At 39.8% G+C, this 23545-nt stretch overlaps 1 protein-coding gene across 1 annotated transcript in view; it reads right to left on the reverse strand.

Moving 5' to 3' along the window:
• The window catches only part of FAT3 (FAT atypical cadherin 3), a 423022-nt gene that overhangs the window by 27279 nt on the left and 372198 nt on the right, over positions 1 to 23545 (reverse strand). The window contains exons 17-22 of the mRNA XM_054088271.1: positions 23306 to 23449; positions 22554 to 22751; positions 19299 to 20097; positions 10625 to 10759; positions 9477 to 9634; positions 1618 to 2086 (exon numbers count right to left, since the gene is read on the reverse strand). Coding sequence (XP_053944246.1) covers positions 1618 to 2086; positions 9477 to 9634; positions 10625 to 10759; positions 19299 to 20097; positions 22554 to 22751; positions 23306 to 23449 — 1903 coding nt within the window. The remainder of the gene's footprint in view (positions 1 to 1617; positions 2087 to 9476; positions 9635 to 10624; positions 10760 to 19298; positions 20098 to 22553; positions 22752 to 23305; positions 23450 to 23545) is intronic.

Below are 23545 nucleotides of genomic sequence, written 5' to 3' on the forward strand. Positions count from 1 at the left end.
ATTAGCCATACTTCCCAGGGACTTAAATAATCTTGCATAGCAATTCTCTCAGTAGCTGCAACATCAATCTGTCTCAGAATCATGTTCTTTCGCCCTTGTTGTGCAGCATGCCTTTTCTTTCCTTCCCTTGGTAAATAAAGATGTTTAACAACACACACGAGCAGCAAAATTTGTCCTTATCCTGACTTGCCAGTGCTGGGCTTTGTTTCTCCCAACTGTCCTCCTGTCTATTTCCACCAACAGGAAAGCCAATAGTATCCCTGACACCCTTTGATCTGGCACAGGAGAAGAGGTAGCCAAGGATCCAGAGGAGATGCTGGCTGGTGTACCTCAGCATCAGAAAACTCACATAGTCAGAGCTTGTTTTACAAGGGCAAGGTTATTCAAATGAGAAACTTCTGTCTGACAAGTCAGTTTTGTTCACATCTCACCAGATGTCAGCCTTGAAAACTAAACTTTTCAAAAGTTTAGGAACTTCCTAATGTTTAGAAAAATCTATGTGGGGGAAGGTGATCAGAAAGGAAAAGTGAGAACAAGGCTTAAACCGATGAAAAACAGAAATAACAATTATGGGTTTAAAGAACTGCATGGACACATCAAGCCAGACAGCCAGACAGTGGTTAAATGCTTCACTAAAAAAAGAGTTTACGGAAAACTTCCCTAGGGTATCATGGCCAAAACTACTGACAGTAAGTGGATGGAAAGCTCTGAACTTGCAGAAGACCTCTCTGTTGACCATTGTCCTCTTTGAAAGAAGTTTTAGTCTGCTAGAAAAGGTGAGCAATGCTGCATACTAGCACAACAGGGAGAACTGGAAAGGAACTCTGTACATTAGAGAAAGAGAACAGCCCTAGAGGAAAGGTCCTACATCTATGCCATTGCTTTTTTTCTGTCTAAGATGATGACTGTTCTTATGGTCTGGTAACTTGTGCACTACATTAGTGGGTAGTAAGTCACTGGCACCAAATCACACAAGCCACCATATAATAACCAGATAGGAAAATCCAACATGAGCACAGTTTAAATCAATGCCTGATAAACTTTGGATAATATTACTTAGACCTTGAAGAACTCAGGCTTCTGAGAGAGCCATAAAATACACTTCTGGGGGGGGGGCGTTCTAATGGGGTGGACTCATTATTTTCCATGTAGACACGTAATCTAATTACTCATTCACAAAAGGACCAAGGTGTTTGCAGACAACTCCATAATTATCTGTGACAGCTTCAGAAAGAGAGAAAGGCAACAGTGCCATTGCATCTGTGATGGACGTTTGAAATCATACAACTTTCTCTACAGCCTTCGATGCTGCAAAGAGATCCTGAAAAATCTAGCTGAGCATTACAGTAATTGTAATTCTATTGGTTTCTATAGAAATAGAATTATGCTAATGGCCAATAAATCAATTTCCTCCTGGAACACTAATGCAATGAGAAGGGGTAGCATTTCACCGTTATTTATAGAGCAAACAGCTTTTACACAATTTGCAATACCTATCAGAGTTTTATAGAGTTCATGAGATTTTTCAAGCATGTTGCTGCATAAAACCATCTCTGGCAATAAATTGTAAAGGAAAATGGTGGGGAGGGAGCCCATAAAGTAATGCAAAATATTTACCACCAGATGGCACGCTGATACAGGAGCCGCCGTTTTGGCAGGGATGCCTCTCGCAGGCATCAGGGTAGAGGACACAGCCAAGCTTTAGTTCAGTCAGACCAACCACTTCTGCAAAGCTGCTGCGCTTGTTCTGGAGCGGCAATTCGTTGTTATTTAGGACAACTGAATCCAGGCAACCCTGAAATCCGCTCAAGACCTGTGTTGTTCTCTTGTCAGTCAGGCTGCGGACGTTATCCACTTGCACCTGAGCACCGAAGTAGATGGAGCTATCTGTGCTGAGAGTCTGGAAATAGAGGGGGGCTTTGCGGCGCTCCACGTAGCTGTCATCCAGGGACAAGCTTGTGAAATTACGATTTAGTTCCAGGAACACCGAATGCCAGCTTCCATCATTAACAGCCCTGCCTGAAATTCCCAAGATTCCCGGGCCACTTCCGCAGTCCAACTGGAACCACAATTTGCCATCGACAATCTGCAGGAGGAAAACAGAAATCGAAGCGCACTCAGCAGTCTTGTAATACACTCTCATGGAGATTCTGGAAACACAGAAGACTTCTAGATAGTTTCTACACAGTGTTAAAGCTGCTCTGCTACGTGACAGTAAAGTAGCAAAAAAAGCTGTACATTTAGTATCAGCAACAAACATAAGGTGATAAATATCAGCCTACTTAGAATTCACCCAAAGCCAGTTACTGCAGGCAAACTGAAAATACAGTAAAAATATAGATGTAGAACACAGACGAGGACTGGGATAATGGTCTGTCCCACTTAACAGGCCATGGACCACAGGATCTGCTGCTAAGCAGTTCTGTCTCTCTGAGCAAGTCCTGCCAGCCACCCGTACACTGTGATTCTGCTACCAGTGGCTGATGGTACCAAAATGACAGGCAGGGCAAAGGACCACCTTTGAGCGTTTGAGAGATGCTTGTGACAAAGTCAGTGGCCACTGCTTTCATCTGGGGATGTTAGCTACTCTGCTCATGCACACATCCTGTAACTCTGTAGCCTTTGGAGCATCTCAGTGAAGTGTAGATTTGTCCCCAAGTGTCATAAGTTCGGTTTCTCTAAGTGTAACAGTAAGCTTCTAGTTGAACAAAAATCAGTTATTTTCTGGGATGTTATACTCCCTGCTCTGTGGATATCTCACAGATAACACAAAATGGCTACTACTTTTATTTCCTCATATTTATGCTCGTTCATGTCTTTAGAGGGTCTGTTAGGATTTCTCACTCTCCTTTCCCTCACTGAAGTCCTCAAAAAGGGAAAATCTGTGCTAGCCTTCTGGAGCAGGCAAAGTGCAGAGTGAGGGAATAGGTATGAAGTGATGCTTTCCTGATTAGAAGTTTACCCAAAGATTTTAGGTTTCTCTAACAGATGGCAGATAAGTTTAAAATGGCTGACAAGGCTGGAAATAATTTCTTATGACACATTAATTGGATTTGAGCTCTCTGAAAGATCTTCCAATTATTTTACCTTTATGTCATGCTCTAGGAAGTATTTATTTCTGCAAACTCCATCTCTAGACACTTCTGTCCCATTATTTATCCCCTTGAAAAGTTCAGGCACTGCATCCTTTTTCATCCTTCCCTGAAGCACACATTGTACTCTTCCTGGTTTAACTATAACACAGCCCTGCTGCTCTCCTCCAACACAGTGGAGCTGCCATAGCTGTCAGTGCAAGAACCCCCTAGAGCTTTGGTGGTCAACTAAAGTGGCAGAGCTAATGCAGCTGTGATGCTGCATTGTGTCAATCCATCTTCGACCTTTTTTTTGTTTCTGCCATATCTGGCACAAAAACTCATTTAAAACCAGGTTAGCTAGAGATATCCCTTGGAATGTGCCTGAACTGGTACTCAAACTCTTCTCTGCCAGCCTTTCTGATGTGGCTTGAAGGTACGTGGGATAATGTTAACCTACAGGAGCAGACTATGCTGTTGTGTCACCATCAGCACTTACTGTCCTTGAAGGTTCACAAAACTCATTGAAGAAAAGCTAAGGGTAGAATATTGAGATCTGATGATCTCTGGACTTTCTTCTCCTTTCCAGATCTCAGTGTCTTGACTGACTGAATTTGAACTGGGCTATAACATTAAGTCACATCGGGCAGTTTGAGTGTAAAATACACCACTCTACCATTCTGCAATTGCATGGACAAACTGGGCACATAGATGCTATGCATGTGATGAGCTCCCGGCAAATGTCAGCTACCTAGTCACTCTGCATGGCACGAGAGATGTAGAGGAGCCAGAAGAGCAAGTTGGGCAGCTGTCTGTTTTGAAGTCCTTGACCTGTAGGATGTAATGAATCTGAGAAGAAATGAAATCTATGATTGTAATACAACATGCTTGAGGGATGAATATTGCTTGGTACTCTTAAACCCAATCAAAAAATGGCTAATGGATATATAGAAAAAATATGGATGATTTCTCATTAAAATACCTTTTCTTACAGGACTCAAAACTCAGCTGTAAACTATTTCTGTAGATTGAAATTTGGCCTATTAAAGCATCTGCTCAGGGGAAACTTGGTAAACAAGATGCCCTGATAAATTGAGCTGGTTTCTCTCCAGAGATGGAGCAATAGTTCCTTTTCTCCATGTGCAATAAAAAAGTCCAAAAACCTAGAAAGAGCTGCTCAGAAAGTGTGGTCTGGCTCAACAGGAATACAAATCAAGCAGAAAAATACATGCCAACATATTACACTTTGAAAAACAGCAATCACTGGATAAGCAGTTAACTTGTTTCTTATTCAAAAAGCTTTTTCCTATGGAAACTGTTCTACTGATTGTGTATAATACACATATACCTCCCCTAAGACTACTTATACCCTGAAGGACCTACTGCCTGCACGTCTATTACCCTTGTTCACAGAACATGCTTTTCCAATTATCTTTATAAATACAACACCGCATATGAGCACCTGGGATAAATATTACACCATTTGTATACGGGAAATGATGATCTAAAAGATTTGCCATTAAAATATGTTCCATACATCTTTCTCACCGACTTTTATTTCTTTTTACCAGCCGATGATCTGACATACACAGTAAATATATATTGTCTGAAAGGCTATGTTTCCTTCCTTTTATTAAAAAAAAACAAAACAAAACACTAGTAACCTCCAGCTTAGGCTACAGTGAAAGATGGGAAGGATGGTTTGACGCTTACATGACTAGCCTAAGATATGATAGATATGCATGGGAATCCACACTCTGCAACACTCTTCCTCTGGGATCTCAAGCAAGTCATTAGTTTCAGGTGTCCATCAGTAAAACAGGGATAACGTCATTTCCCTACCTCACACCAGAGCTTTATGGATACATACATTAAAGACTGCGACATGCCCAGATACCCCTAGCAATGGGACCATAAAAATACTTTCATTAATCAGATGGTCACAGGCCTTACTGTAGCAGGGCAGGGAGGAAATATCTGTCCCCTGCTGCTCCTGTAGTTCTAGAAGGTGGAGGATGAGCAGGAACAGCTTGTGAGGAGCAGGGGCTACAAAGGGCTCTTGTCTGGCCTATGTAGGAGCTAGGTTGGCTGGGCAGGGAGGTGAAGGCTCCTTCACTCAGAACAGCAAAATAATGCCTCCAACTTATAAGCATGAAGAATTTGACCACAGTAATTAATTCTTGGTGTTCCCATGATTCTCCATAACTGCAGTGATGTCAGGGATGCTGTTCAATCCTCAAACTTTTTAACTATAGCCCGGACCTCAATACCAAGAAAAGCTGAACTTCAAGTTAACTTCTCACTAAATGAAGTACATTCAAACAAATAGTATGGAAATCCAATGAAAGGCCAGAACTGACTGAGGGTCAATAGCATCAGACTCGCAGCTCAGGGCTGAAAGTGTGATGTTGCTTTTTTCTCCAGCTACGTGACTTAACACAGCAGGGAGCTTGAGTTACTCTGTCTTACAGCAGAGAGATGCAAACTCTGCAACCCCTCGCTAACACAGCCCGTGGTGCCAGCAGAGACCCTCTCCACCAAGATGAAAGCAGAGAGATACTGCTTCATCCTAGCTGGGCAGACAATTCCCACCAAGCTTCCACCTCCCAGAGCCTTCTGGGCTTAGTTACAGCATCTCTCGCTATAATTACTAGAACAGTGAAGTTAACGCATCCTTAAGCATGTATGCTCTTACAGACACAAAATTCCTCATATGTAGAGAAGTACAAAGAACAGGAAAGGTTCCAAAAGCTGATGCAGTCTGTTACATTTCAAGAGTTTAATTCAATGAGCAAAATGGAGTCAAATACACAGTGTAAATTATAGTAGAATATTAGCCTGACTAAGATGTTTGCTAACATCCATATTTGTGCATCAACACAGGTAATAAAATGACCAAATGGTTCTTCTGAGACCACCTTAGGCTCACACAGTCCATCTGCAGTTGCACACCATGGGTAAAGCGCGCTGCCTACTAATCTATCTGGGGAAATATTTCGTTAGCTGAATTACATTTCAGGTTCGTTTGTGTAAAAGAGTATATTTAATTAAAATATTACACGTTTCAACTCCAGCCATAACTGGGATCATATCCAAACTTCAGTCTTATCCAGCATAAGCCATGCAGCAGTAATGCATTAAAATGTATAATATACACTTAACTAAACCATACAAAGTCCCACATTAACTGTGTGGACGGAAGAACATATGTTTGCCTTTTACCATCTAACAGCTATATTTCTGGGGAAGCCTTTCTTTATCTCTTTCTGATACTTTAAATTTCACAAAACCAATTGAATCTCCATTATATTCAGTGAAAAAAAAAGAAATAAATTATGGAAATCTCCTCTGCGATGGCCTTGTAAGGTCTTAAATGTTTAAATCGTACTTCTCTGAGATAGATGCTACACAGAAAAAAGGAGATTGTGATACTGCTTTTGGCACATGTAATTTTTTCAAAGAAAAAAAAAATTAATTGACCTGCATTACATTTTGCTCCAATCATCTTAAAAGCAGGAACATACAATGAAGAAATGGCCAACCTCTCAAAATCAATGAATGAGTTGCTTTATTTGAAACAGTTGAATAAATAACACCCTTATTATATTGTATCAACACAATGTAGCTGGTAGGCTTTCAGCAAAGTGGTAGACAAGCAGTTTGCTCTATGGAATTGATTATTCATCCAAGAAGGACACTGAGTTATGATTATGAAATATTTCCATCCCTGGAGTTATCACAAATGTATGAGCTACCAGAATTAAGCTGGTCATATAAACACTGAAAACCATATTGCAGCATTAATTTTTAATGGAAGAGGCTTGCTTCAAAAAAAATCAGTGTCCAACAGTGGTGATGTTTTCTGCTCATTCTCCTGTGGGTTCATACTATGTGCTTGGTCTAAATTTCTTCCACCTCTGCCTTTGTTTGGAGCTCAATGTTCATGCTGCACCACCCCACCCCCCCCCCCCTTCCCCCAGTGCTAATCTGGCAGATTAAGAACCTGCTTAAAATTAAGGTATGTGAGCAGTTCCAATTGCCTTCAAATATAGCAAGTTAAGAAAGTGATTAAGTGCTTTGCTGGAGTGATGCCAGAATGCTCAAAAGAGCACAGGATCCCATCCTTTATCCTCTACTTGGAAAGCTTCTCCACATGTTTAATTTAACTGAAAGCAATGCTTAAATGATAACAACTTCACAATTATAGACTTCTAATTAACCTACTTAATGACCTCCCTATTTCACAACATACATACCTGGTTAAAACAAACACAACGAAACAACAAACAAACTAAAAAGGCCTTAACTCTGGACTACAAATGAAAACATATGTGCTTAGACATCCAAGGGTAGCTTGCTTGAAAAGATCTCAGTTAGGAATCCCCAAAGTACAGCTCACGAGTCAGCTGCCATCCCTAAAGAGACATTCTATAGCTACATACCTTGAGTATAATGACATTCATCTGCCATAAAGCACTTTTGTGACACTTCAGTCTGATGTTCCTCTGCTAAATGATCTCCACAAATAAAACTCTAGCAATCTTTTATGTGATGCCATTTCTTAAAAAAAACAAGCTGAATGTAATGCTTTACTACTCTTTAAGCCCTATGCTTATAGAAGCCATGGGTTAGACCTCGAAAAAGGACTACCCAATGCAACAGCAAATCCTGCCCTACCTAAAAGCCAAGCTTGAGGCTCTGGGAAGGGAATTTCCTCTGTCCTTCCCTGCCCAATGTATGGGAGAAAGTGGAACCCTTGCATTCATAACAGCACATACAAGACCCTGCACCTTTCTCATTAGACACGTGAAGCGGCAGCTGTGCCTGAAGCTCTCTACTAAGTGCCGCATGAGAATGGTTCAGAGCTAAGAAGGAAAAAAGAGCATGAGCTGGAGACTGGCCTGTGAGAATGGAGCAGAGTAGCCTCAGCTCTTGACACTGCTCCTTCAAGTATTATTTTTTTCTCCCAGTCTCTTTCAAAGCAAAATGGTCAGGTCATTGTGTGAAGCAGTCAGTGAGGAAACATAACTCCTACCCACAACTAATATTCCAACCCAGGCAAACACTCTTACCTTTTTTTTTTTTTTCGGTAATCACACAAATTTTACTCTTTAGGTGTCAAAATTTCTCAGCTTCAACTGGAGATTTCCACTCCGCTGCCAACGATGTGACCTGCTGTACTCTTTAATCATGATGGTTTTACACACTAAAGTCTAACAAAATAATTTCTCCTGTCATCATTCTAACTCTATTTCAGTCTGCCTCTGTATCACCTCCATTGTTTCCAAGTGGCAACTTTTACCAGGGCCTTTTTTTCAAGCATCTTTCAAAACTACAGAATTGCAAACATTCACTACTGATAGATGTTAAGAGCAATCATGATGAAGATTTCAAAGGTCTTCAAGGTCGTATAGTTTTGGATATTTCAAACAAAAAATATACAAAAAAATTCAAACCGTGCATTTCTACATGTCTCAAAGCAGAGCTTAAATTGCTTTGTACAAATCTGAATAATGTTGAGAGTCCCCAGTGAATGACAGACAGTACTCCGGCTCATGAAATATTTCAGTCTAACAGCTATAAAATTATTTGTTGCCCATTAATAACTCATCTAGCCATTTTCACATTACCTAAGCATTCAGCCAGAGGAACTCTAAAGATTGCAAATACAGACACAAAAGGGTCTGTGCCATTTCTCCTACTGCTGAATTTATAGGACGTGGCCAAGTTACAGAAGTCAATGTCTTCATTTTGTACCTTAGAGGCTCCAGCAGAAACACTATACACGCTTGCTCTTGGATGAGCCTAGCACTTCCTTTGCATCCAGCAGATATTTGCCATTCCACAGAATCCAAACAAAGAACAAAGATCTATGGAGAACTTATCAATTAACTATTGATTGGATATCAATCTCCAGCTACCTCACGCCTTTCTCATCAAATAATTGACAGAGTGCAGAAAACTTAAGATTTAGCAGGAGACACGTTTTAAACAGTTGGTTTTTGGAATTAAATTGACAGCAGTGAGGGCATATCCTCTAACCACCGGCACAGTTACAGGGGAAGAAGAGCTATTTCAGCATGCATTGTTTTGACTAGATGGTCATACAAATGTCCAAATCTCACATCTTGTGCAGGCTGACTCCTGCATGCACACATAATGTTCTTATAATGAACATCACCTAAAAGAACAATTTACAAGTGAAGTACCATTAACAAGTTTTTTTGATTGTTGTTGTTGCTGCCATTGTTGAAATTGTTGCTTTTCCCCGTCAGCATGAAATAAATGAGACTTCATCTTCTCAATCTACAGCTGAAATAAGGACAGCATTCTCCAAGTCAAGAGTAAACAGAAAACATATAATCAAGGCAAAAAAATGTGAAAAAGATAAGTTGTTTTAATTACCTTCAGAATTATACAGGGATTTGCTCTGGTGTACATTATAATCCCATTGCTTTGCAGTGTTCGCAGACGGAGAGCCAACTTGAATTCCTCTTTCTTGCTATTTTCAGAAACACGGTATTTAATGTAGCTATTCCCAGCAAAGCTAAGGGAAGTGTGGCCTGAAACAACCATTTTTAAAAGATATATGTTCTTTGAGTAACACATGAAATAATTCCTCAACTGTCAAGTTAATTAAAGAACTTACAGAGCTAATGAGAATGACTACGGAGAAATAAATAAAGCCAAACTTTGATGGGAAAAAAAAGCTGGGACCTACCATAAAAAAAAAAAAAAAAAAAAGATTTTCAGGGGATGGTGGAAAGCTCTATTTCTCCTAAAAAAAAGAGAGGATTCTACAAGTATTCAACACTTTTAAGGTTATACAGTCCTGGAGGCACTTATGTTTCCTCAGTGATGGCAGGAGGAGTTATAGACGCCTGTAGATCAGGCATTTTAGTTACAAATATAAAGTTAAGCGTGGGAAGTTTCCAGACAAACCCTTGCAATGAGTTTCCTGCAACTGCTGCCCAGGACCACATCAACACAGCTCAGTATCTGTTGTGTTTTCACCAGGGAAATGGCACAGGTCCTCTGTCATGCAGCCCCGGATTTAACTGGAGTCAACGGGAAGTTCCATTTCACTGGATTTCCACATGGCTCTTTAAATCCCAGGGAACAGCACAGCTGCAGAGAACTAACAAATGTCCTCAAACCTTCTTCTTGGATGGTACAGTATTTTCATTAATAATGACTGGAATTTTGATAATCTAAATTGTAAGCAGAAGAGTTAATTATAGAGCTTTGCCCGTGGCGGGAAAACATCTGGAGTAACAGTCTCTAGGAAAAGTCCTATTTTCTCAGCAGCCTGTTTTACTGATCTGGGATTCAACCTAGTCAGTGGGAATTTCCCAATGGAAACTGGATCATGGTATTTATACAGTACTGTAGCTGTAAAGTATTTTACAAGGCCTATAAACAGATACACTGAGTGGCAATGCTGAGAAGGATTAAGCTGTACATCTTCTGCTGAATTCAGTGGCACCTCTACCTAAAAAATGAGAATAGCAGTATTTTGTTGTTCAATCCCCCTTTACTGCTGTGACTTGCACCTGAGCATTCGCCAAGCTTTCCTGGGGGGCACTGGCAGATGAATGGTCTCCGATTAGCTTCATACCCCACACACTGCATGTCCCCTGGACACGGCTTCTCCAGGCAGGGATCGTTAGACCCAGGGCAGAGTCCTCCTGCAATAAGTGAAAATGCTGTCAGGGATAAAGTGTAAAGCATGATCTTTCACAACACAAGAGGAATGAAAGACAGTTATTGATCTCATACTTCAGTACAAGCAAAGAATGGCTTGATAATAATTACAACCCCCACCCAACCTTCATGGAAGGGACATCGTTTGGACAAGTACATAGCAAAACTGTTACATTTATTCTTCAAAGTCTGCCCTAAATCCCATGACACTGTATTATATAAAACAACTATTACGAGCAGTAACTGGTTTACAATTTGTTTTGTGACTCTCAGGCCAGTAATTTTCTCACAAAGCCTCCTCTGCAGGGGATTTAGGGATACGAGAAAACAAATTACATGAATCTACAGACTCCTTTTGCCTCAGCACACCCATGAGAAGCAAATTTAAGGAGTTAGAGTTCCCTGGGAGAACAAATAAGAAAAAGCCATTCCTGGGCTACAGAGTGACAAGGAGACTTTTCATCCTGACGCTGCACAGGACTAGTTGCCAGCCTGATCATATGGCATAGGTAGTCTTGCCCTTTCCCCATCTTACTCCTGACATTTCCGACATCTCACACCATATTGAGCAATTTTCCCATGCTACCCAAACCTATCCTCCTTTCTTCTGGTTGTGACTACGGAAGTCCTGTTGCATTTGGAACTCCATACATGCAGGGAAAGAAAAAAAATAGAGTGGTTTACTTGCTCTGGACACTAAGAACTCCAAGTGAAGACATTTTGAAAATAAAAAATAAGTTGACTGCATTTCTTGACATTACTAACTTGAAGAAAGAAGCAGCTTAATATTCTAAACAGCCAGTTGAATCTTATAAATTGGGAAAAAAAATCCATTTCCTTTTGCGTTTGGGGAAAAGCATAATTTAGATAAAATTATTTTGAAGTTAGTGTCAACTCTTTCCTAAAAATCTTTTATTAGCGTGGAATCTAATCTTACCTCAAAATAGGTGAATTCAGAGCTAATACTAACTTCATAAGTGAAGTAATCTGAAGGGACAGATGAATACCAAGTTATGAATATGCTTAAAATATTTGTGTGATGCAATTACAGTAAGATTCTTCAAAAACTCCTAAGCTCATAACATCTAGCAGGTTGAGCACGTCAAGGGCTTACTTTAAAGCCTGTGCATGCGAAAGGAATGTCTTGCGTTCCATGGGGTTTGGCTAAAACGTCTATGTAACTTTCAAAAGTATATGAATAAATCTGTTTTAATTACCCTAAAAGATTTACAAATACTGCCTACAATAATGCAAAACATGATACAACTATTACTGTTTAGCATATGAATTCCTGGTAATATACGACTTCAACGACAGTTAGCTTTTTCTTGGTTGCACTAGGAAACCTGGCCGATGCAGGATAAGTTTCTAGCTTTGGACATCTATGTGCAGCTGCTAAGTGCGAAAAAAAAGGCACTCCCACACTTGCCTCTGTCGATTTGCATCCAGAGTGAAAGCCAGTTGCTGGGAATTGGCAGGCATCTCTTGCTTTGCTTATCAAATTAGTTTACTTAGTACATGCAGGTGACGATTTTAACAATAGAAAGTCAGCACCTTCCTAGCCATCACTTTCTGAAAATTGGCAGTACTTGTTCATTGCAGGACCCTTATCATATTCAAAAACTACTTTATTTTTGAGCATATGTATTTCATTTACAGTTTATGAAGGAAGAAATCAACCTGTCACAGAATATGTCTCCAAAAGTAATGAAAAAAAGAATCCTATTGCTTTCACACGTTAGTACAAACCAAGAAGCGCTTATAGTAAGCATAGCTGAAATTACCTGGCACTGTAAGTAATTTCTGGAAAAAGAAAAATTACTACTGTAGGTTTCAAAGTGGACATGGCCCGACTACAAATATGGCAATGACTGTAAATGTCTTGCTTGATGTACAGCACAGTCAATTTAATCTTTAACACCCTCCTCTCTTTTGTCAAACATGTGTTTGAGAGTCTATGCAGTAAACGATTTACAGTACTGTCTGTAGGACCGTTACAAAATGATGCATGGCAATCTTTATTAATCACTATAGTAGGTAACATTAACAGGAATAGCAGCTGCAACATACAGTCACACATCTCAAGTCTGATAGAATCAAGAAACAGATGTCATTTAATAAAGTGGGCACTGTAGAACTATGTCCTATTTAAATGTAAAGTCTGCAGAATTTAACAGGGAATATGATGTTTTCTATGACTTTTATTTAGAAAAAAAACATCATTCTTTGGAATTCAAAGAAAGTAACAATTATTTCTGAAATTATAACAGGTGGTTCAATATTCTATGGGCTGTCTTGTATTTTCCACTTGGTAGAACAGCCCCTCACCACAAGAAGGATGTTGAGGCTTTGGAGCGTGTCCAGAGAAGAGCAACGAAGCTGATGAGGGGGCTGGAGAACAAGTCTTATGAGGAGTGGCTCTCTCAGAGGGGTTGTTTAGCCTGGAGAAGAGGAGGCTGAGGGGAGACCTTATTGCTCTCTACAACTACCTGAAAGGAGGTTTTACAGGCTGCCCAGGGAGGTGGTCGAGTCACCTTCCCTGGAGGTGTTTAAGGAACGGGTGGATGAAGTGCTTAGGGACATGGTTTAGGGAGTGTTAGGAATGGTTGGACTCGATGATCCAGTGGGTCCTTTCCAACCTGGTGATTCTGTGAGGTTGTAGAGAGGAGGGAGCTGGCCTTTTTCTCCCAAGTGACAGTGGACAGGACAAGGGGGAATGGCCTCAAGCTCCGCCAGAGGAGGTTCAGGCTGGACATCAGGAAAAAAATTTTCATGGAAAGGGTCATTGGGCACTGGAATAGGCTGCCCAGGGAGGGGGTTGAGTCACCTTCCCTGAAGGTGTTTAAGGGACGGGTGGGTGAGGTGCTGAGGGACATGGTTTGGGGAGTGTTAGGAATGGTTGGACTCGATGACCCAGTGGGTCCCTTCCAACCTAGTGATTCTATGATTCTTTTGGCTATTTCAAATCATTCTTACGTGACAAATACACAGCATTCTGCTGTATGCAGAATGTACCTCTTCTCTGAATACACTTAAAACTTTTGTGAGGCTGTAATTCAAGGGAGCCTCTGTGTAGCTGACAGGCAAGTCATTTGGACAAAAGCCCCACAGTTCACCAGTGTGGAGCAGAAGGGGCATTGAGGTTTCCAAATGCGGCTCTGCAAATTTTAACATCCCCTAACCTATGATTGTATCTTTGACACGAAGCAATAAAGCAATACCTTACTTTGTTATCCATCTCTGCCATTCTTTTTAGCTGATTCAAACTCTGATTTGTACTTCAGAGTTATCCTTCCACAGTAAAAAAATACATGGAAAGGCTCTAATTCATTTAGCGCAAATGTGGAGATGCACTAAAGAACTGCTTATCCTGGCAGGCCAAGAATAGTTCTTTTGGCAAACTACAAGCAGATCAACTTTTTATTCATCCTGTTGCAGCAGGATTTCATAGCTGTCACAAAAGTTTTAAAATATTCAGACTTGGGAGAAAAAATGCTTTATGTCTGTCGATATGGTTACAAGTACATAAGCTACAAATCTGCATTATTGCATTGCCCCAGCTAACATGCATTTTTAGGCTGATTTCACAACTGTAGAGAGGAGGGAGCAAAATTGTGAAATCATTCAAGGTTATGTTGTCCACATCAAAGATTTACTGCCTGAGTTTAAATAAATTATTCTAATGTTGCATTTCCACTCCAAAGAACACTCTACTTACCATCGAATATGAGATTCGAGAAAAATGGATTTGATTTCTTTTTTTTGTAGAGAAGTCCAGACAATGCATGGAATTCCCTTGAAACTCACATTTGTATTATTACAGCTGTTCTCTACAAGGTATCACAGAGACACATGAACTAGTATCAACCAGTGCATGGCAGGAAAAGATGGAATAGACCCACTTGATTTTGAAAGACCATCTTCCATTTAATTCTCTAAAAGAAAGTAAAACTATCACAATCTCACTAACACTGAGGAGGAAAACCTTTGCCCATTGCAGGATAAGATATGTATTTAATTCCTGTTCATCTAAAGAAGGTTCACTTCCAGGAATGTAAATATATTTTGAAAACTTAGTGCTTCAATGAATTTACTTTAAGCCTTGCAATATTTGGTGTTTTTCTGTGAGCCCATTCTCCTGAAAATGTATGAATATCAAAAAAAGTCTGTTTCAACTGCAGAAAAAAGCTTGAAGGGTGACTCCTGAACGTGAGAATCACAGAAAGCAAGGAAAGCAAAGCTCCAAACTGTTACTTTTAAGACAATTTAATAATTATCTTAGTGGACAAGGGAGAGAGTCAACTCATGAGCTGCACTTTGGTTTTATTTTTGGAGCATGGAAACCAGGTACTGTAAGTGAAGATTACTGAATACGTATAAGTGCAGGTAGCACAAACTTGGTTCTGCATGTCAGCCATGGGTTTAAGTTAGCTCAAGTGCCCCTGGAAAACTTAGTGTCACATACTATGTCCTAGTGAATTGGATTTTCTCCCAGTTTCAGAAGATCTGAGGAATTTAACCTCTTCCATCCACTCCTTGAACATAGCTTCCTCAGTGAAAGACAGCAATTCCCACTCACCCTCATTCTACAGTCACGCCCCTTCTTCATGAATCAGCCCTCCCATGTTTTTTGTATGAGATTGTGCATTCTCAACGTGGGCCTTAAAATAGGAGATATTTACAGGGAGAAACATCTCTCCTTACACCAGCGTGATGTTAAAAGGACTACAGCCAAATCAAATCTATCAAAATTATCTGCCGTTCTTTGCTCCCAAGCACAGGTAGGAAACCTTCAGTCTTCCTGACAACCTTGTCAGGACAACTCGAGACTCAATAGTACACGTGTGCTTCCTAAAAATGGGAAAAGCAGTGTTGTACATATAGTAATTGGGCTCCTGATGCCTAAACCTGCAAAACATTCAGGCATTATCAGGAGATTGTATGTACTCTATGTATTAGGGGACACAGATCACCTTTTAAGATTAGGTCCTATATTCACAGCGGATGCATCATAGTCTGATTTCATTTTGTCAGAACATTCACAAAATGCTAGATGTGGTTCCATAAAATCTGAATTGCCTGGTTTCATGAAAAAGTGATCCAAGACTGCTATTCACTTGATTAAATAACGTGGATGTGAGTGTCTGCGCTTTCACTGAACACTTCTGGGTCTAATAGAAAAATTCTTTCAAACTGTTAAGCCAGAACCATATTAAACACTTGAAATGGAATTCATCTCATCTAACTTTAGGGCATGATTCATCCGACTGATTTTAGACATCGAGGGAGAGATGTATCACATCATTAAAAATACTTCATTCTTTCCACTGTCTGCCAGTGCAGCCTGGAATGACCAGCTCACAGGTAGATATATACCCACATTTATAAAGATTATTTAAATCTGTCCCTTTCCCATAAACATATTAATGAAACCTCACTTTTTGCAGGATTATAATGCAGAGTGACTGTATAGCAAAGCAGCCCTAATAAACCCTGTTTCTTCCCTGTATCTTAGTCTCAACAACAACAACAACAAAATCACTTTGCATGATGAAAAAAAACCAAAACAGAATAGATTTTTGCTCCTGAAAAATAAGGATGTAGTAAGAACCACTTTACATGAATATAGGTATTCCAGTCCACCTATCTTTATTTCCCAGAAGCACTGGCAGATGTTTGTACAACTCACATCATGTGATGGGGGGGGCTGGCAATTGCATAACCCCTACAGCCACACTGAAACAAATCCCAGTTTGTTACAGTATTTTTCATATAACTGCAAGCAGATGAGCTAGAAATGTAAGGAGAAAGTCTGTTATTGGAAAACTGGTTAGTCCAATATTATTGATTTTAATAATTTTAATAATTTAATAATTTAATGTATTGCTTAGATTGATGCATCTGAACTTATGAACTTATACTTCTAGAACTGAGCTCTGAAGCTCACCTACTACCTGCTTTACAGTCTCCCTGCATTTTCATGTTAGATAATTCCATTTGCTCACAAAGGTAATCTAGGTAAGTTGTGCACAGCTGGTATGCATAAATTGTGCATATCTGTGACATCTGCCAGTGGGAAAAAACACTCCAAGTATGATACATATTTCAAGAATGAGTGAATTAGTTCAAATACAAGCTTTGTAGGTCATAATTGTATCAGATCTCTGGAAATATATGAAATATTTTAATGGATCTGACATAATTCAAGCTAATACTATTTACTGGACTGGGTCATGAAACTATCCTATAACAAAAGGAGTAGAATACTTTCATTATATTGAGATCTTGCTAATGCTGCCTTGTTAAACAAGACAAAATGAATTTACTCTACTATTTTGTGTTCTTTTTCCTGACTTGCTGCTTTTATGTGCACACACAAGAACTACCGATCAAAGAAATATTTGCATTTTTCTAACTCTTTTATTTAGCCTGGTCTTTAGCCTTCATGAAAGCAGAACTATTCTCTAATCAAGATAAACTCAAAAATCTGTGCTACCTCCTATGTGATAAAACACAGTGTATATCTGCGTATTTACTTAAAAAAAACCAAGACATTTCTTGTGGCTCCTTTAATTAAAACCAGTAGAAGAGCCCGAAGCATTAACTAATGTGAAGAAGGGCAAAGCACAGATCTTTTATCTCTGTGCAAGAAATGGGCACCAAGGCTTCCAACTCTTTGGTAGCTCTACTTAAATCCGAACCTCTGGACACCTTGTTTGCACAACCCCAGCTCATGTCTTGTGGACCACCGTAGTAGCCCTAAACAGGAACTGTGGGAACGCTTCCAGCTTTGCAGCTGGATATGGACAATCTGCCTGTTGCAACTGTTTCCATACAGCAGTCTTCAAAGCCATGATAAATGGTCCAGAGGCAAGGGACCACAGACGGTCTGCAGAACCACACTGCCTTTCTGGCAGCCTGCCAGGCATTTTGCGGATTGACTGGTACACGACAGAAAAATTTGGAACTTGCTGTCCCAGCTGAATTTTTGTGCTTCCAGTGCAAACTTGCTGTGCAGGAAGGAAAAGGGAGAGAGCTGCTGGATCAAAACTGTACTGCATTGCAAAGTTCGCTTTTTTGGAGCTAAACTAAGGGATTACGAGGCAGATCCACTTACTATTACTATCTGAAGGGAATAACACATCCTTATTGACTTTAATAAGTAGTGAAATGAAATTATAAACAGTGAAAATTGTGGCTGCCAGAAAACCAATTTCTGACAGAGAGGGCTATCAGTATCCCCATGGAGATAAGGATTTGTGATTTTTTGGTAAAAAATCAGACAAAGCTATGACTTAGAGAATATAAAAGTGTATCAATGGCTCCTGGGCTCATCTGGAGGATAGTGCAGCATTGTCCCTTTTGAACCTTTGCAAATACTTTATTTCAGAACCCTTCACATGTAACAAAATACTGAATGTTGTTATAAGAGATGCCTCTTTTTGAAACTTATAATGCGATTACTTATAAATTGACCAGACAGTCTGGTCTTGAATATACATGAAAATACCTCAGATACAGACTTTCGATATTTTTAAAGAACTGAACTTCTACAGCATTATTATTCACATGCTGCAGGAGACAATGATTTCTGGTTTTATGCAATTTATGCCTATTTTCATCCCTACTGAAGTTGAAAGTAAGACAAGAAGTCCTGCTGAATGCTGAAGAAACAAAGGTTGGTTACTGAGAGACGTGGCTGCTGAATTCTTGTACTGCTCTGTGTGCCTGTGTGCTTAAGATGAGGGAGACTTAGATGTATTGATTTCACAGCAGCTTTTTTCACCGCTCTTAAATGAAGTGGAATGAGTAGCAAAGAGCCTGGCAAACAAAAGCAACGGAACTATTATTATAACTGCCTGAGGTTTTATAGTCCAAGTGCAGAATCATAAGGAAGATGGGCTCTCGAGTCTTTTTGTTATGTGTGCTCATGTGAAATCTCTGCCAAAATGTGGAGCAGCCTGAAACCCACCCTGTCACTTTACTGTTAAAGGTTGGGAATAACGCTTGCTTGCAGTTACTTAATAAAATACTTCACTGGTTTCCATATCTCTCTGCAAAAATGGGACCAGAAAAGGCCATTCCATCTGCACTGCTTAGGTCAGGAGTCCTCCTCCTTGGAGACTGCCGGTGCATTGCTGCAGACCAGGCTGTTCTGGTATGGTCACACTCCAGGTTTATTCCAGTGATGGCACTGATGGGGTAGGGAACCACATCCTTCCCTTTCTTCTCCCTTCCTCTCCTCTTTCTTCCCCTCCCATGGAATTTGGCTGATGGCTCTGATTATGGAGCCTCCAGGAAAGCGGTCTTTGTCATAAAAGGCCAAAGTTCATCAACTTCCATTTACATCAGTAAACAAGAACAATTCTTCCTGAGCCTGAGAAATCAATTCCCACAATACATCAGCCAGTCATGCTTTAACAGACTGAATTGAAATGCCCCTTCTAATCTGCATCAGAGGAATAAAAACGATCCTATCGCATAATGTGTATAGCTGGGAGTGGAAAAGGGAGCGGTACTCACCATTGCACATGCAGCGCACATTCCTGTAAAAGCGGGGACACACAAAACTAATTCGTGCAGTGCTGTATGTCATCAAGGAATGTGAATCAATAGACAGACTTTGCTCACAGTGTTGTTCCTGACAATCCAGTCCAGAGCAATTCTTCTCCAAGATAGCAGAAATACGAATCACATTTTCCAAGTGTCTCCTTGCATTGGTAAGCTTCTGAATCAAATAGGTAGGCTTATAGAAACCACTGTTGTGCATCTGAACTGCAAACAGCATGTCAAGCTGATTGCTGCCTGCCACTGGCTGAATACTGATGATGTGTAGGCTGTCTTGTTTTTGGGAGAGCACTGCATTTCGCAAGGTACGCCTGAACCCATGCATATGAAGGCCCACAAAGTCTTCTGGGGAAACGTTCTCAAAACGGATGGTGACTGTATTCTGCAGCATTTCTTGAAGCAATTGCTCAACGTGGACCACAACATCAATGGGTACCTGGAACCGTCCATCACTGACAGAGACATTCAGGACATACTTTCCATTATCGAGTCCTCCAAGAGCAATGATCTTCCCATCATGGCTGTTGACTTTGAACAAACTTTTCTGCTCTGATTTTAGCGTATATGTGAGGACATCATACACATCCTGATCTGTGGCATGAATTTTCCCAATGACCCCCCCAGGAAAATCATCTTCCATGGTGACAATGAAGATCTCTAGTGGAATGGCAGTCGGTTTGTGAATGCTTTCTTCAATAACCCTCACCTGAATGTAGGTGTGGGAAACCTGCTGAGGCTTCCCAGAGTCCTTTGCCTAATGAAGTTAAGGAAAAAATTAAAAAATTAAAACCAAAATAAAACACACATAAAACAGTCATAAACTATAACTTCTTGCTATACATTTTCACATCATCAGTAATTCTGAAGACCTCTCAAAAGTTCATTCTAATCATATTTGCAAAATACATATGTAATGAACTGTCTCAGCCACATCTAGCAGTGGAACTTACAAACTCTTTAGGGAAGCACAGATATCTCATCTAAGTGGATTGCAGAGAGAAATGTGTCAGCAGATTGCCTCATTACTCAAACTGAAATGTTCCCAGCATCCCACAGCTATCACTTGTCCTGTTCACAACAAAGCCATTTGAATGGTATATGCTGTACCAAGCCCAGTTTGGGCTCACTTCTACTCTGGAAAAGACACTGACACCCAATGAAACACCAGAATCGGTTTCTGTATTGCCTGGTGTGGTCCAAAGTGTTTCAGACCCTGCTTAGTTTGTGTGGATGTGAGGGAGCTGGGAGTTTTTCTGCAGTGCTCTGTACTACTTTACCTGAAGCAACAGAGAAACATGCTTGAAATAAATAAAATTTATCACCCATCAAAAATTAAATAGGGTGCTTGTGCTATTACTAACAATAAAATATGAGATCAGCACTGCGCTTGGAACGATGACTGTATGACCCAGAGCACATATGATAGCATCCTTCGCACTTTTTTATAGAGAGTAAAAGAGCAAGCATGACAAAAACCCCAAGGCTACCTTGATAGACAGGTGTGCAAACTTGAATCAGTGTCCTTTCCCATACTAAGAAAAATGTTTCGTTTAAGTCACTATTAAGATATACTGCTCCATACATTTGCCCTAGAAAAGAAGACTGAACTACCACTGGGCAGAGATTTAGCACACATTCACAGATCTTTGTATTTGGACATGGGGAGAAAAAATTTACTAGCTGAAGAAAAAAATAGGCAAGATGGCAACAGTATATCGGACATTACTAACAAAGGTTTTTTATCTCTAAGACACTCTAAAAGTCATTTATTCTCACTCCTAAAAAGGTTGGTGGAATTTTTTGAAAAAAGATTCTATGTATTACGCACACACATGCACGCATAGTGATTTTAACATTACATTTTAATATACCTAACACAGAGAAGGAGCCTGATGCTGGTAAGGAGAAAGCAGCACTCTAGCACATACGAATGGAAAGACCATAGCATATCTATGGTCTACACACAACGGGAAACTATAGATTATGTTTTCAGTGTAGAAATCCCTGAAGAAAATAATACTGGGAGGAATTGGGTCTCCATAATCCACCAGCATGTTTTTCTGAACATGCTGATGCATCTCAGACATTATGATCTGTCTAATATTTCATTTATATGACATACGTGGATCTATATAGCTAGACAGTGCTGCTGAAGTTTAATTCTCATGCACAATTTTGTTTATACTGGAACTCTGGCTAGCAAACTGCCCTGAAAGCAGACTATTTTTAGGATGAAGGCATAGTAACAATGAAAGGTGAGTTTTTTTATTTTCCTACTACAAGTCTCAAAAAACAGATCATGGCTCTATTAAAAGACAAACTTGTGGAATTGTACTTTGATTTGAACTGTTAATTAGCTCAGAGTTCATACTTTTTGAATTGTAACTGAGGTGTTACTGCTATGAACAGCATTAAACGTGCTTGTAAAGGAGCAGGCGGGCTGTGTTTAGAGAAATCAGTCCCAGGAAAGCAAGTAGAGGAAGTCTGCATTTCAGATTTAGAGGACAGGACTATGTCCAATTTTAATGAAGAGATGCAGTTCATTCCCTAGACTTGCATATTAAGAACCCTACTACATTTTCTCTGGCAGGGCTGAGAAATGTGTACAAATTACTTTTGGATTTACATTTTTTTTGTAATTGAAATTACTTGGTTCCAAAGTTCCTCAACAAAGACTCTAAAGCTATGTCTGAGCTGGAGTTCTATTGCATGTCTTATTTTCACATTCTTTAAAAGCTAAGTCGACCTTGGAAATGTGATTTCATGAATTCTTGGTAAGCTTCCAAAAATTTATGATCAAATTTATGACTTAAAAGCAGAAATGATTTTCCTTCCTAGAACAATATTTTCCTGTCACTCGTTCTGGGTGTATTTATATGTATATAATGCTTTTTTGCTTATTTTCCTCGCTTAGGTACAGGGAAAAAAAAAAAAGAAGAGATGAAAATCTTAAATCACAACAGCTGCTGCTCAGAAAATCCATTTCATCCGGAGGAAATTGGAAAGGTGGCTGGCTACCTATTTATATTTATATGAAATTAGGTTTAAGGACATCAAAGGAAATATACCATATTGTGCACTTGTAAACTGGAATGCATGGTATTTACTTCTAGATTATAATCAATTAAAAACAACCCATACAAGTATTGTGGAAATCACCTACCACCATGAGGGCTTTTGTTTCTATGCAGATGAAAAATCAAGTCATACCTGCACACAGAGCACATATTCAGTCGCAACCATGTGCTTGAAGATAACTGCGGATCTCAAGACACCGTGAGGGTCCAGTGTAAATTCCTCTTCTTCATTGCCAGTGAGGATGGTGAACGTAAAGGGGGGGCCATTGTGGAAAGAGTCTTTGTCTGTCACTACCAGCTGCAAAATGCTTGTGCCCACGGGTTTATTTTCCTTTGCACATACACACAGTGTATAAAGAAAAGTATTAAAATGATGCATATCACAAGCATAAAATACCATGTTTTGCTATTGAGAATATTCAATTGAATGCTTTGTCCAGGACAGCAGTTCAGAAACACTATTTATTTGGCACCACTCATGCCCATGGACCAGAAGCAGAGATGGAGTTACCCACCACATCTCTGGGGACTGACGAGCTCTGCCTGACACTGTGTCTGATTAGGACTGACTAATCACTAAGACTTACACCTTGATCAAGATGCAAAGAAGCGTGAGCTCATCCTAGCTGAGAGTTTTTCAGGCAAAGTTCAATTTCTGGTGTAACACAGGGACGAATTGTAAAATGTGTGTCAGATACTGAGGTTGAAAAGCCTCAGCAAACACAAACTTACCAAAAAGTTAAGAAAAATTTGTCTAGATGTGCCTTTAAATAAGATCACTTGATACATATCCGGTAAAGAAAACATCAAAAGCGACTTAACTGAAACCAAATGCTTTTGTATTTTAAAAGTCAGGGAAGTTTTGGATGTGCAGGACAAACTTACTTGAATTACTGCTGTATAGTTAGCTGGAGTAAATACAGGGCTATTGTCATTCACATCAGAAATGTCCACATTGACCGTCACAGATGAAGATAAAGGAGGGGTGCCGCTATCTCTCGCTTGGATAACTAATGAATAACCAGATATCTGCAAAAAGGTGAAAACATTAAATCACCATGAAAGCAGTTCTAAATTTTAACTCATGTTCTTTACAGCCAATGCACCACCTACCATATTCTAAGG

This window comes from Cuculus canorus, chromosome 1, assembly GCF_017976375.1.
Source record: "Cuculus canorus isolate bCucCan1 chromosome 1, bCucCan1.pri, whole genome shotgun sequence".
NCBI lineage: Eukaryota > Metazoa > Chordata > Aves > Cuculiformes > Cuculidae > Cuculus > Cuculus canorus.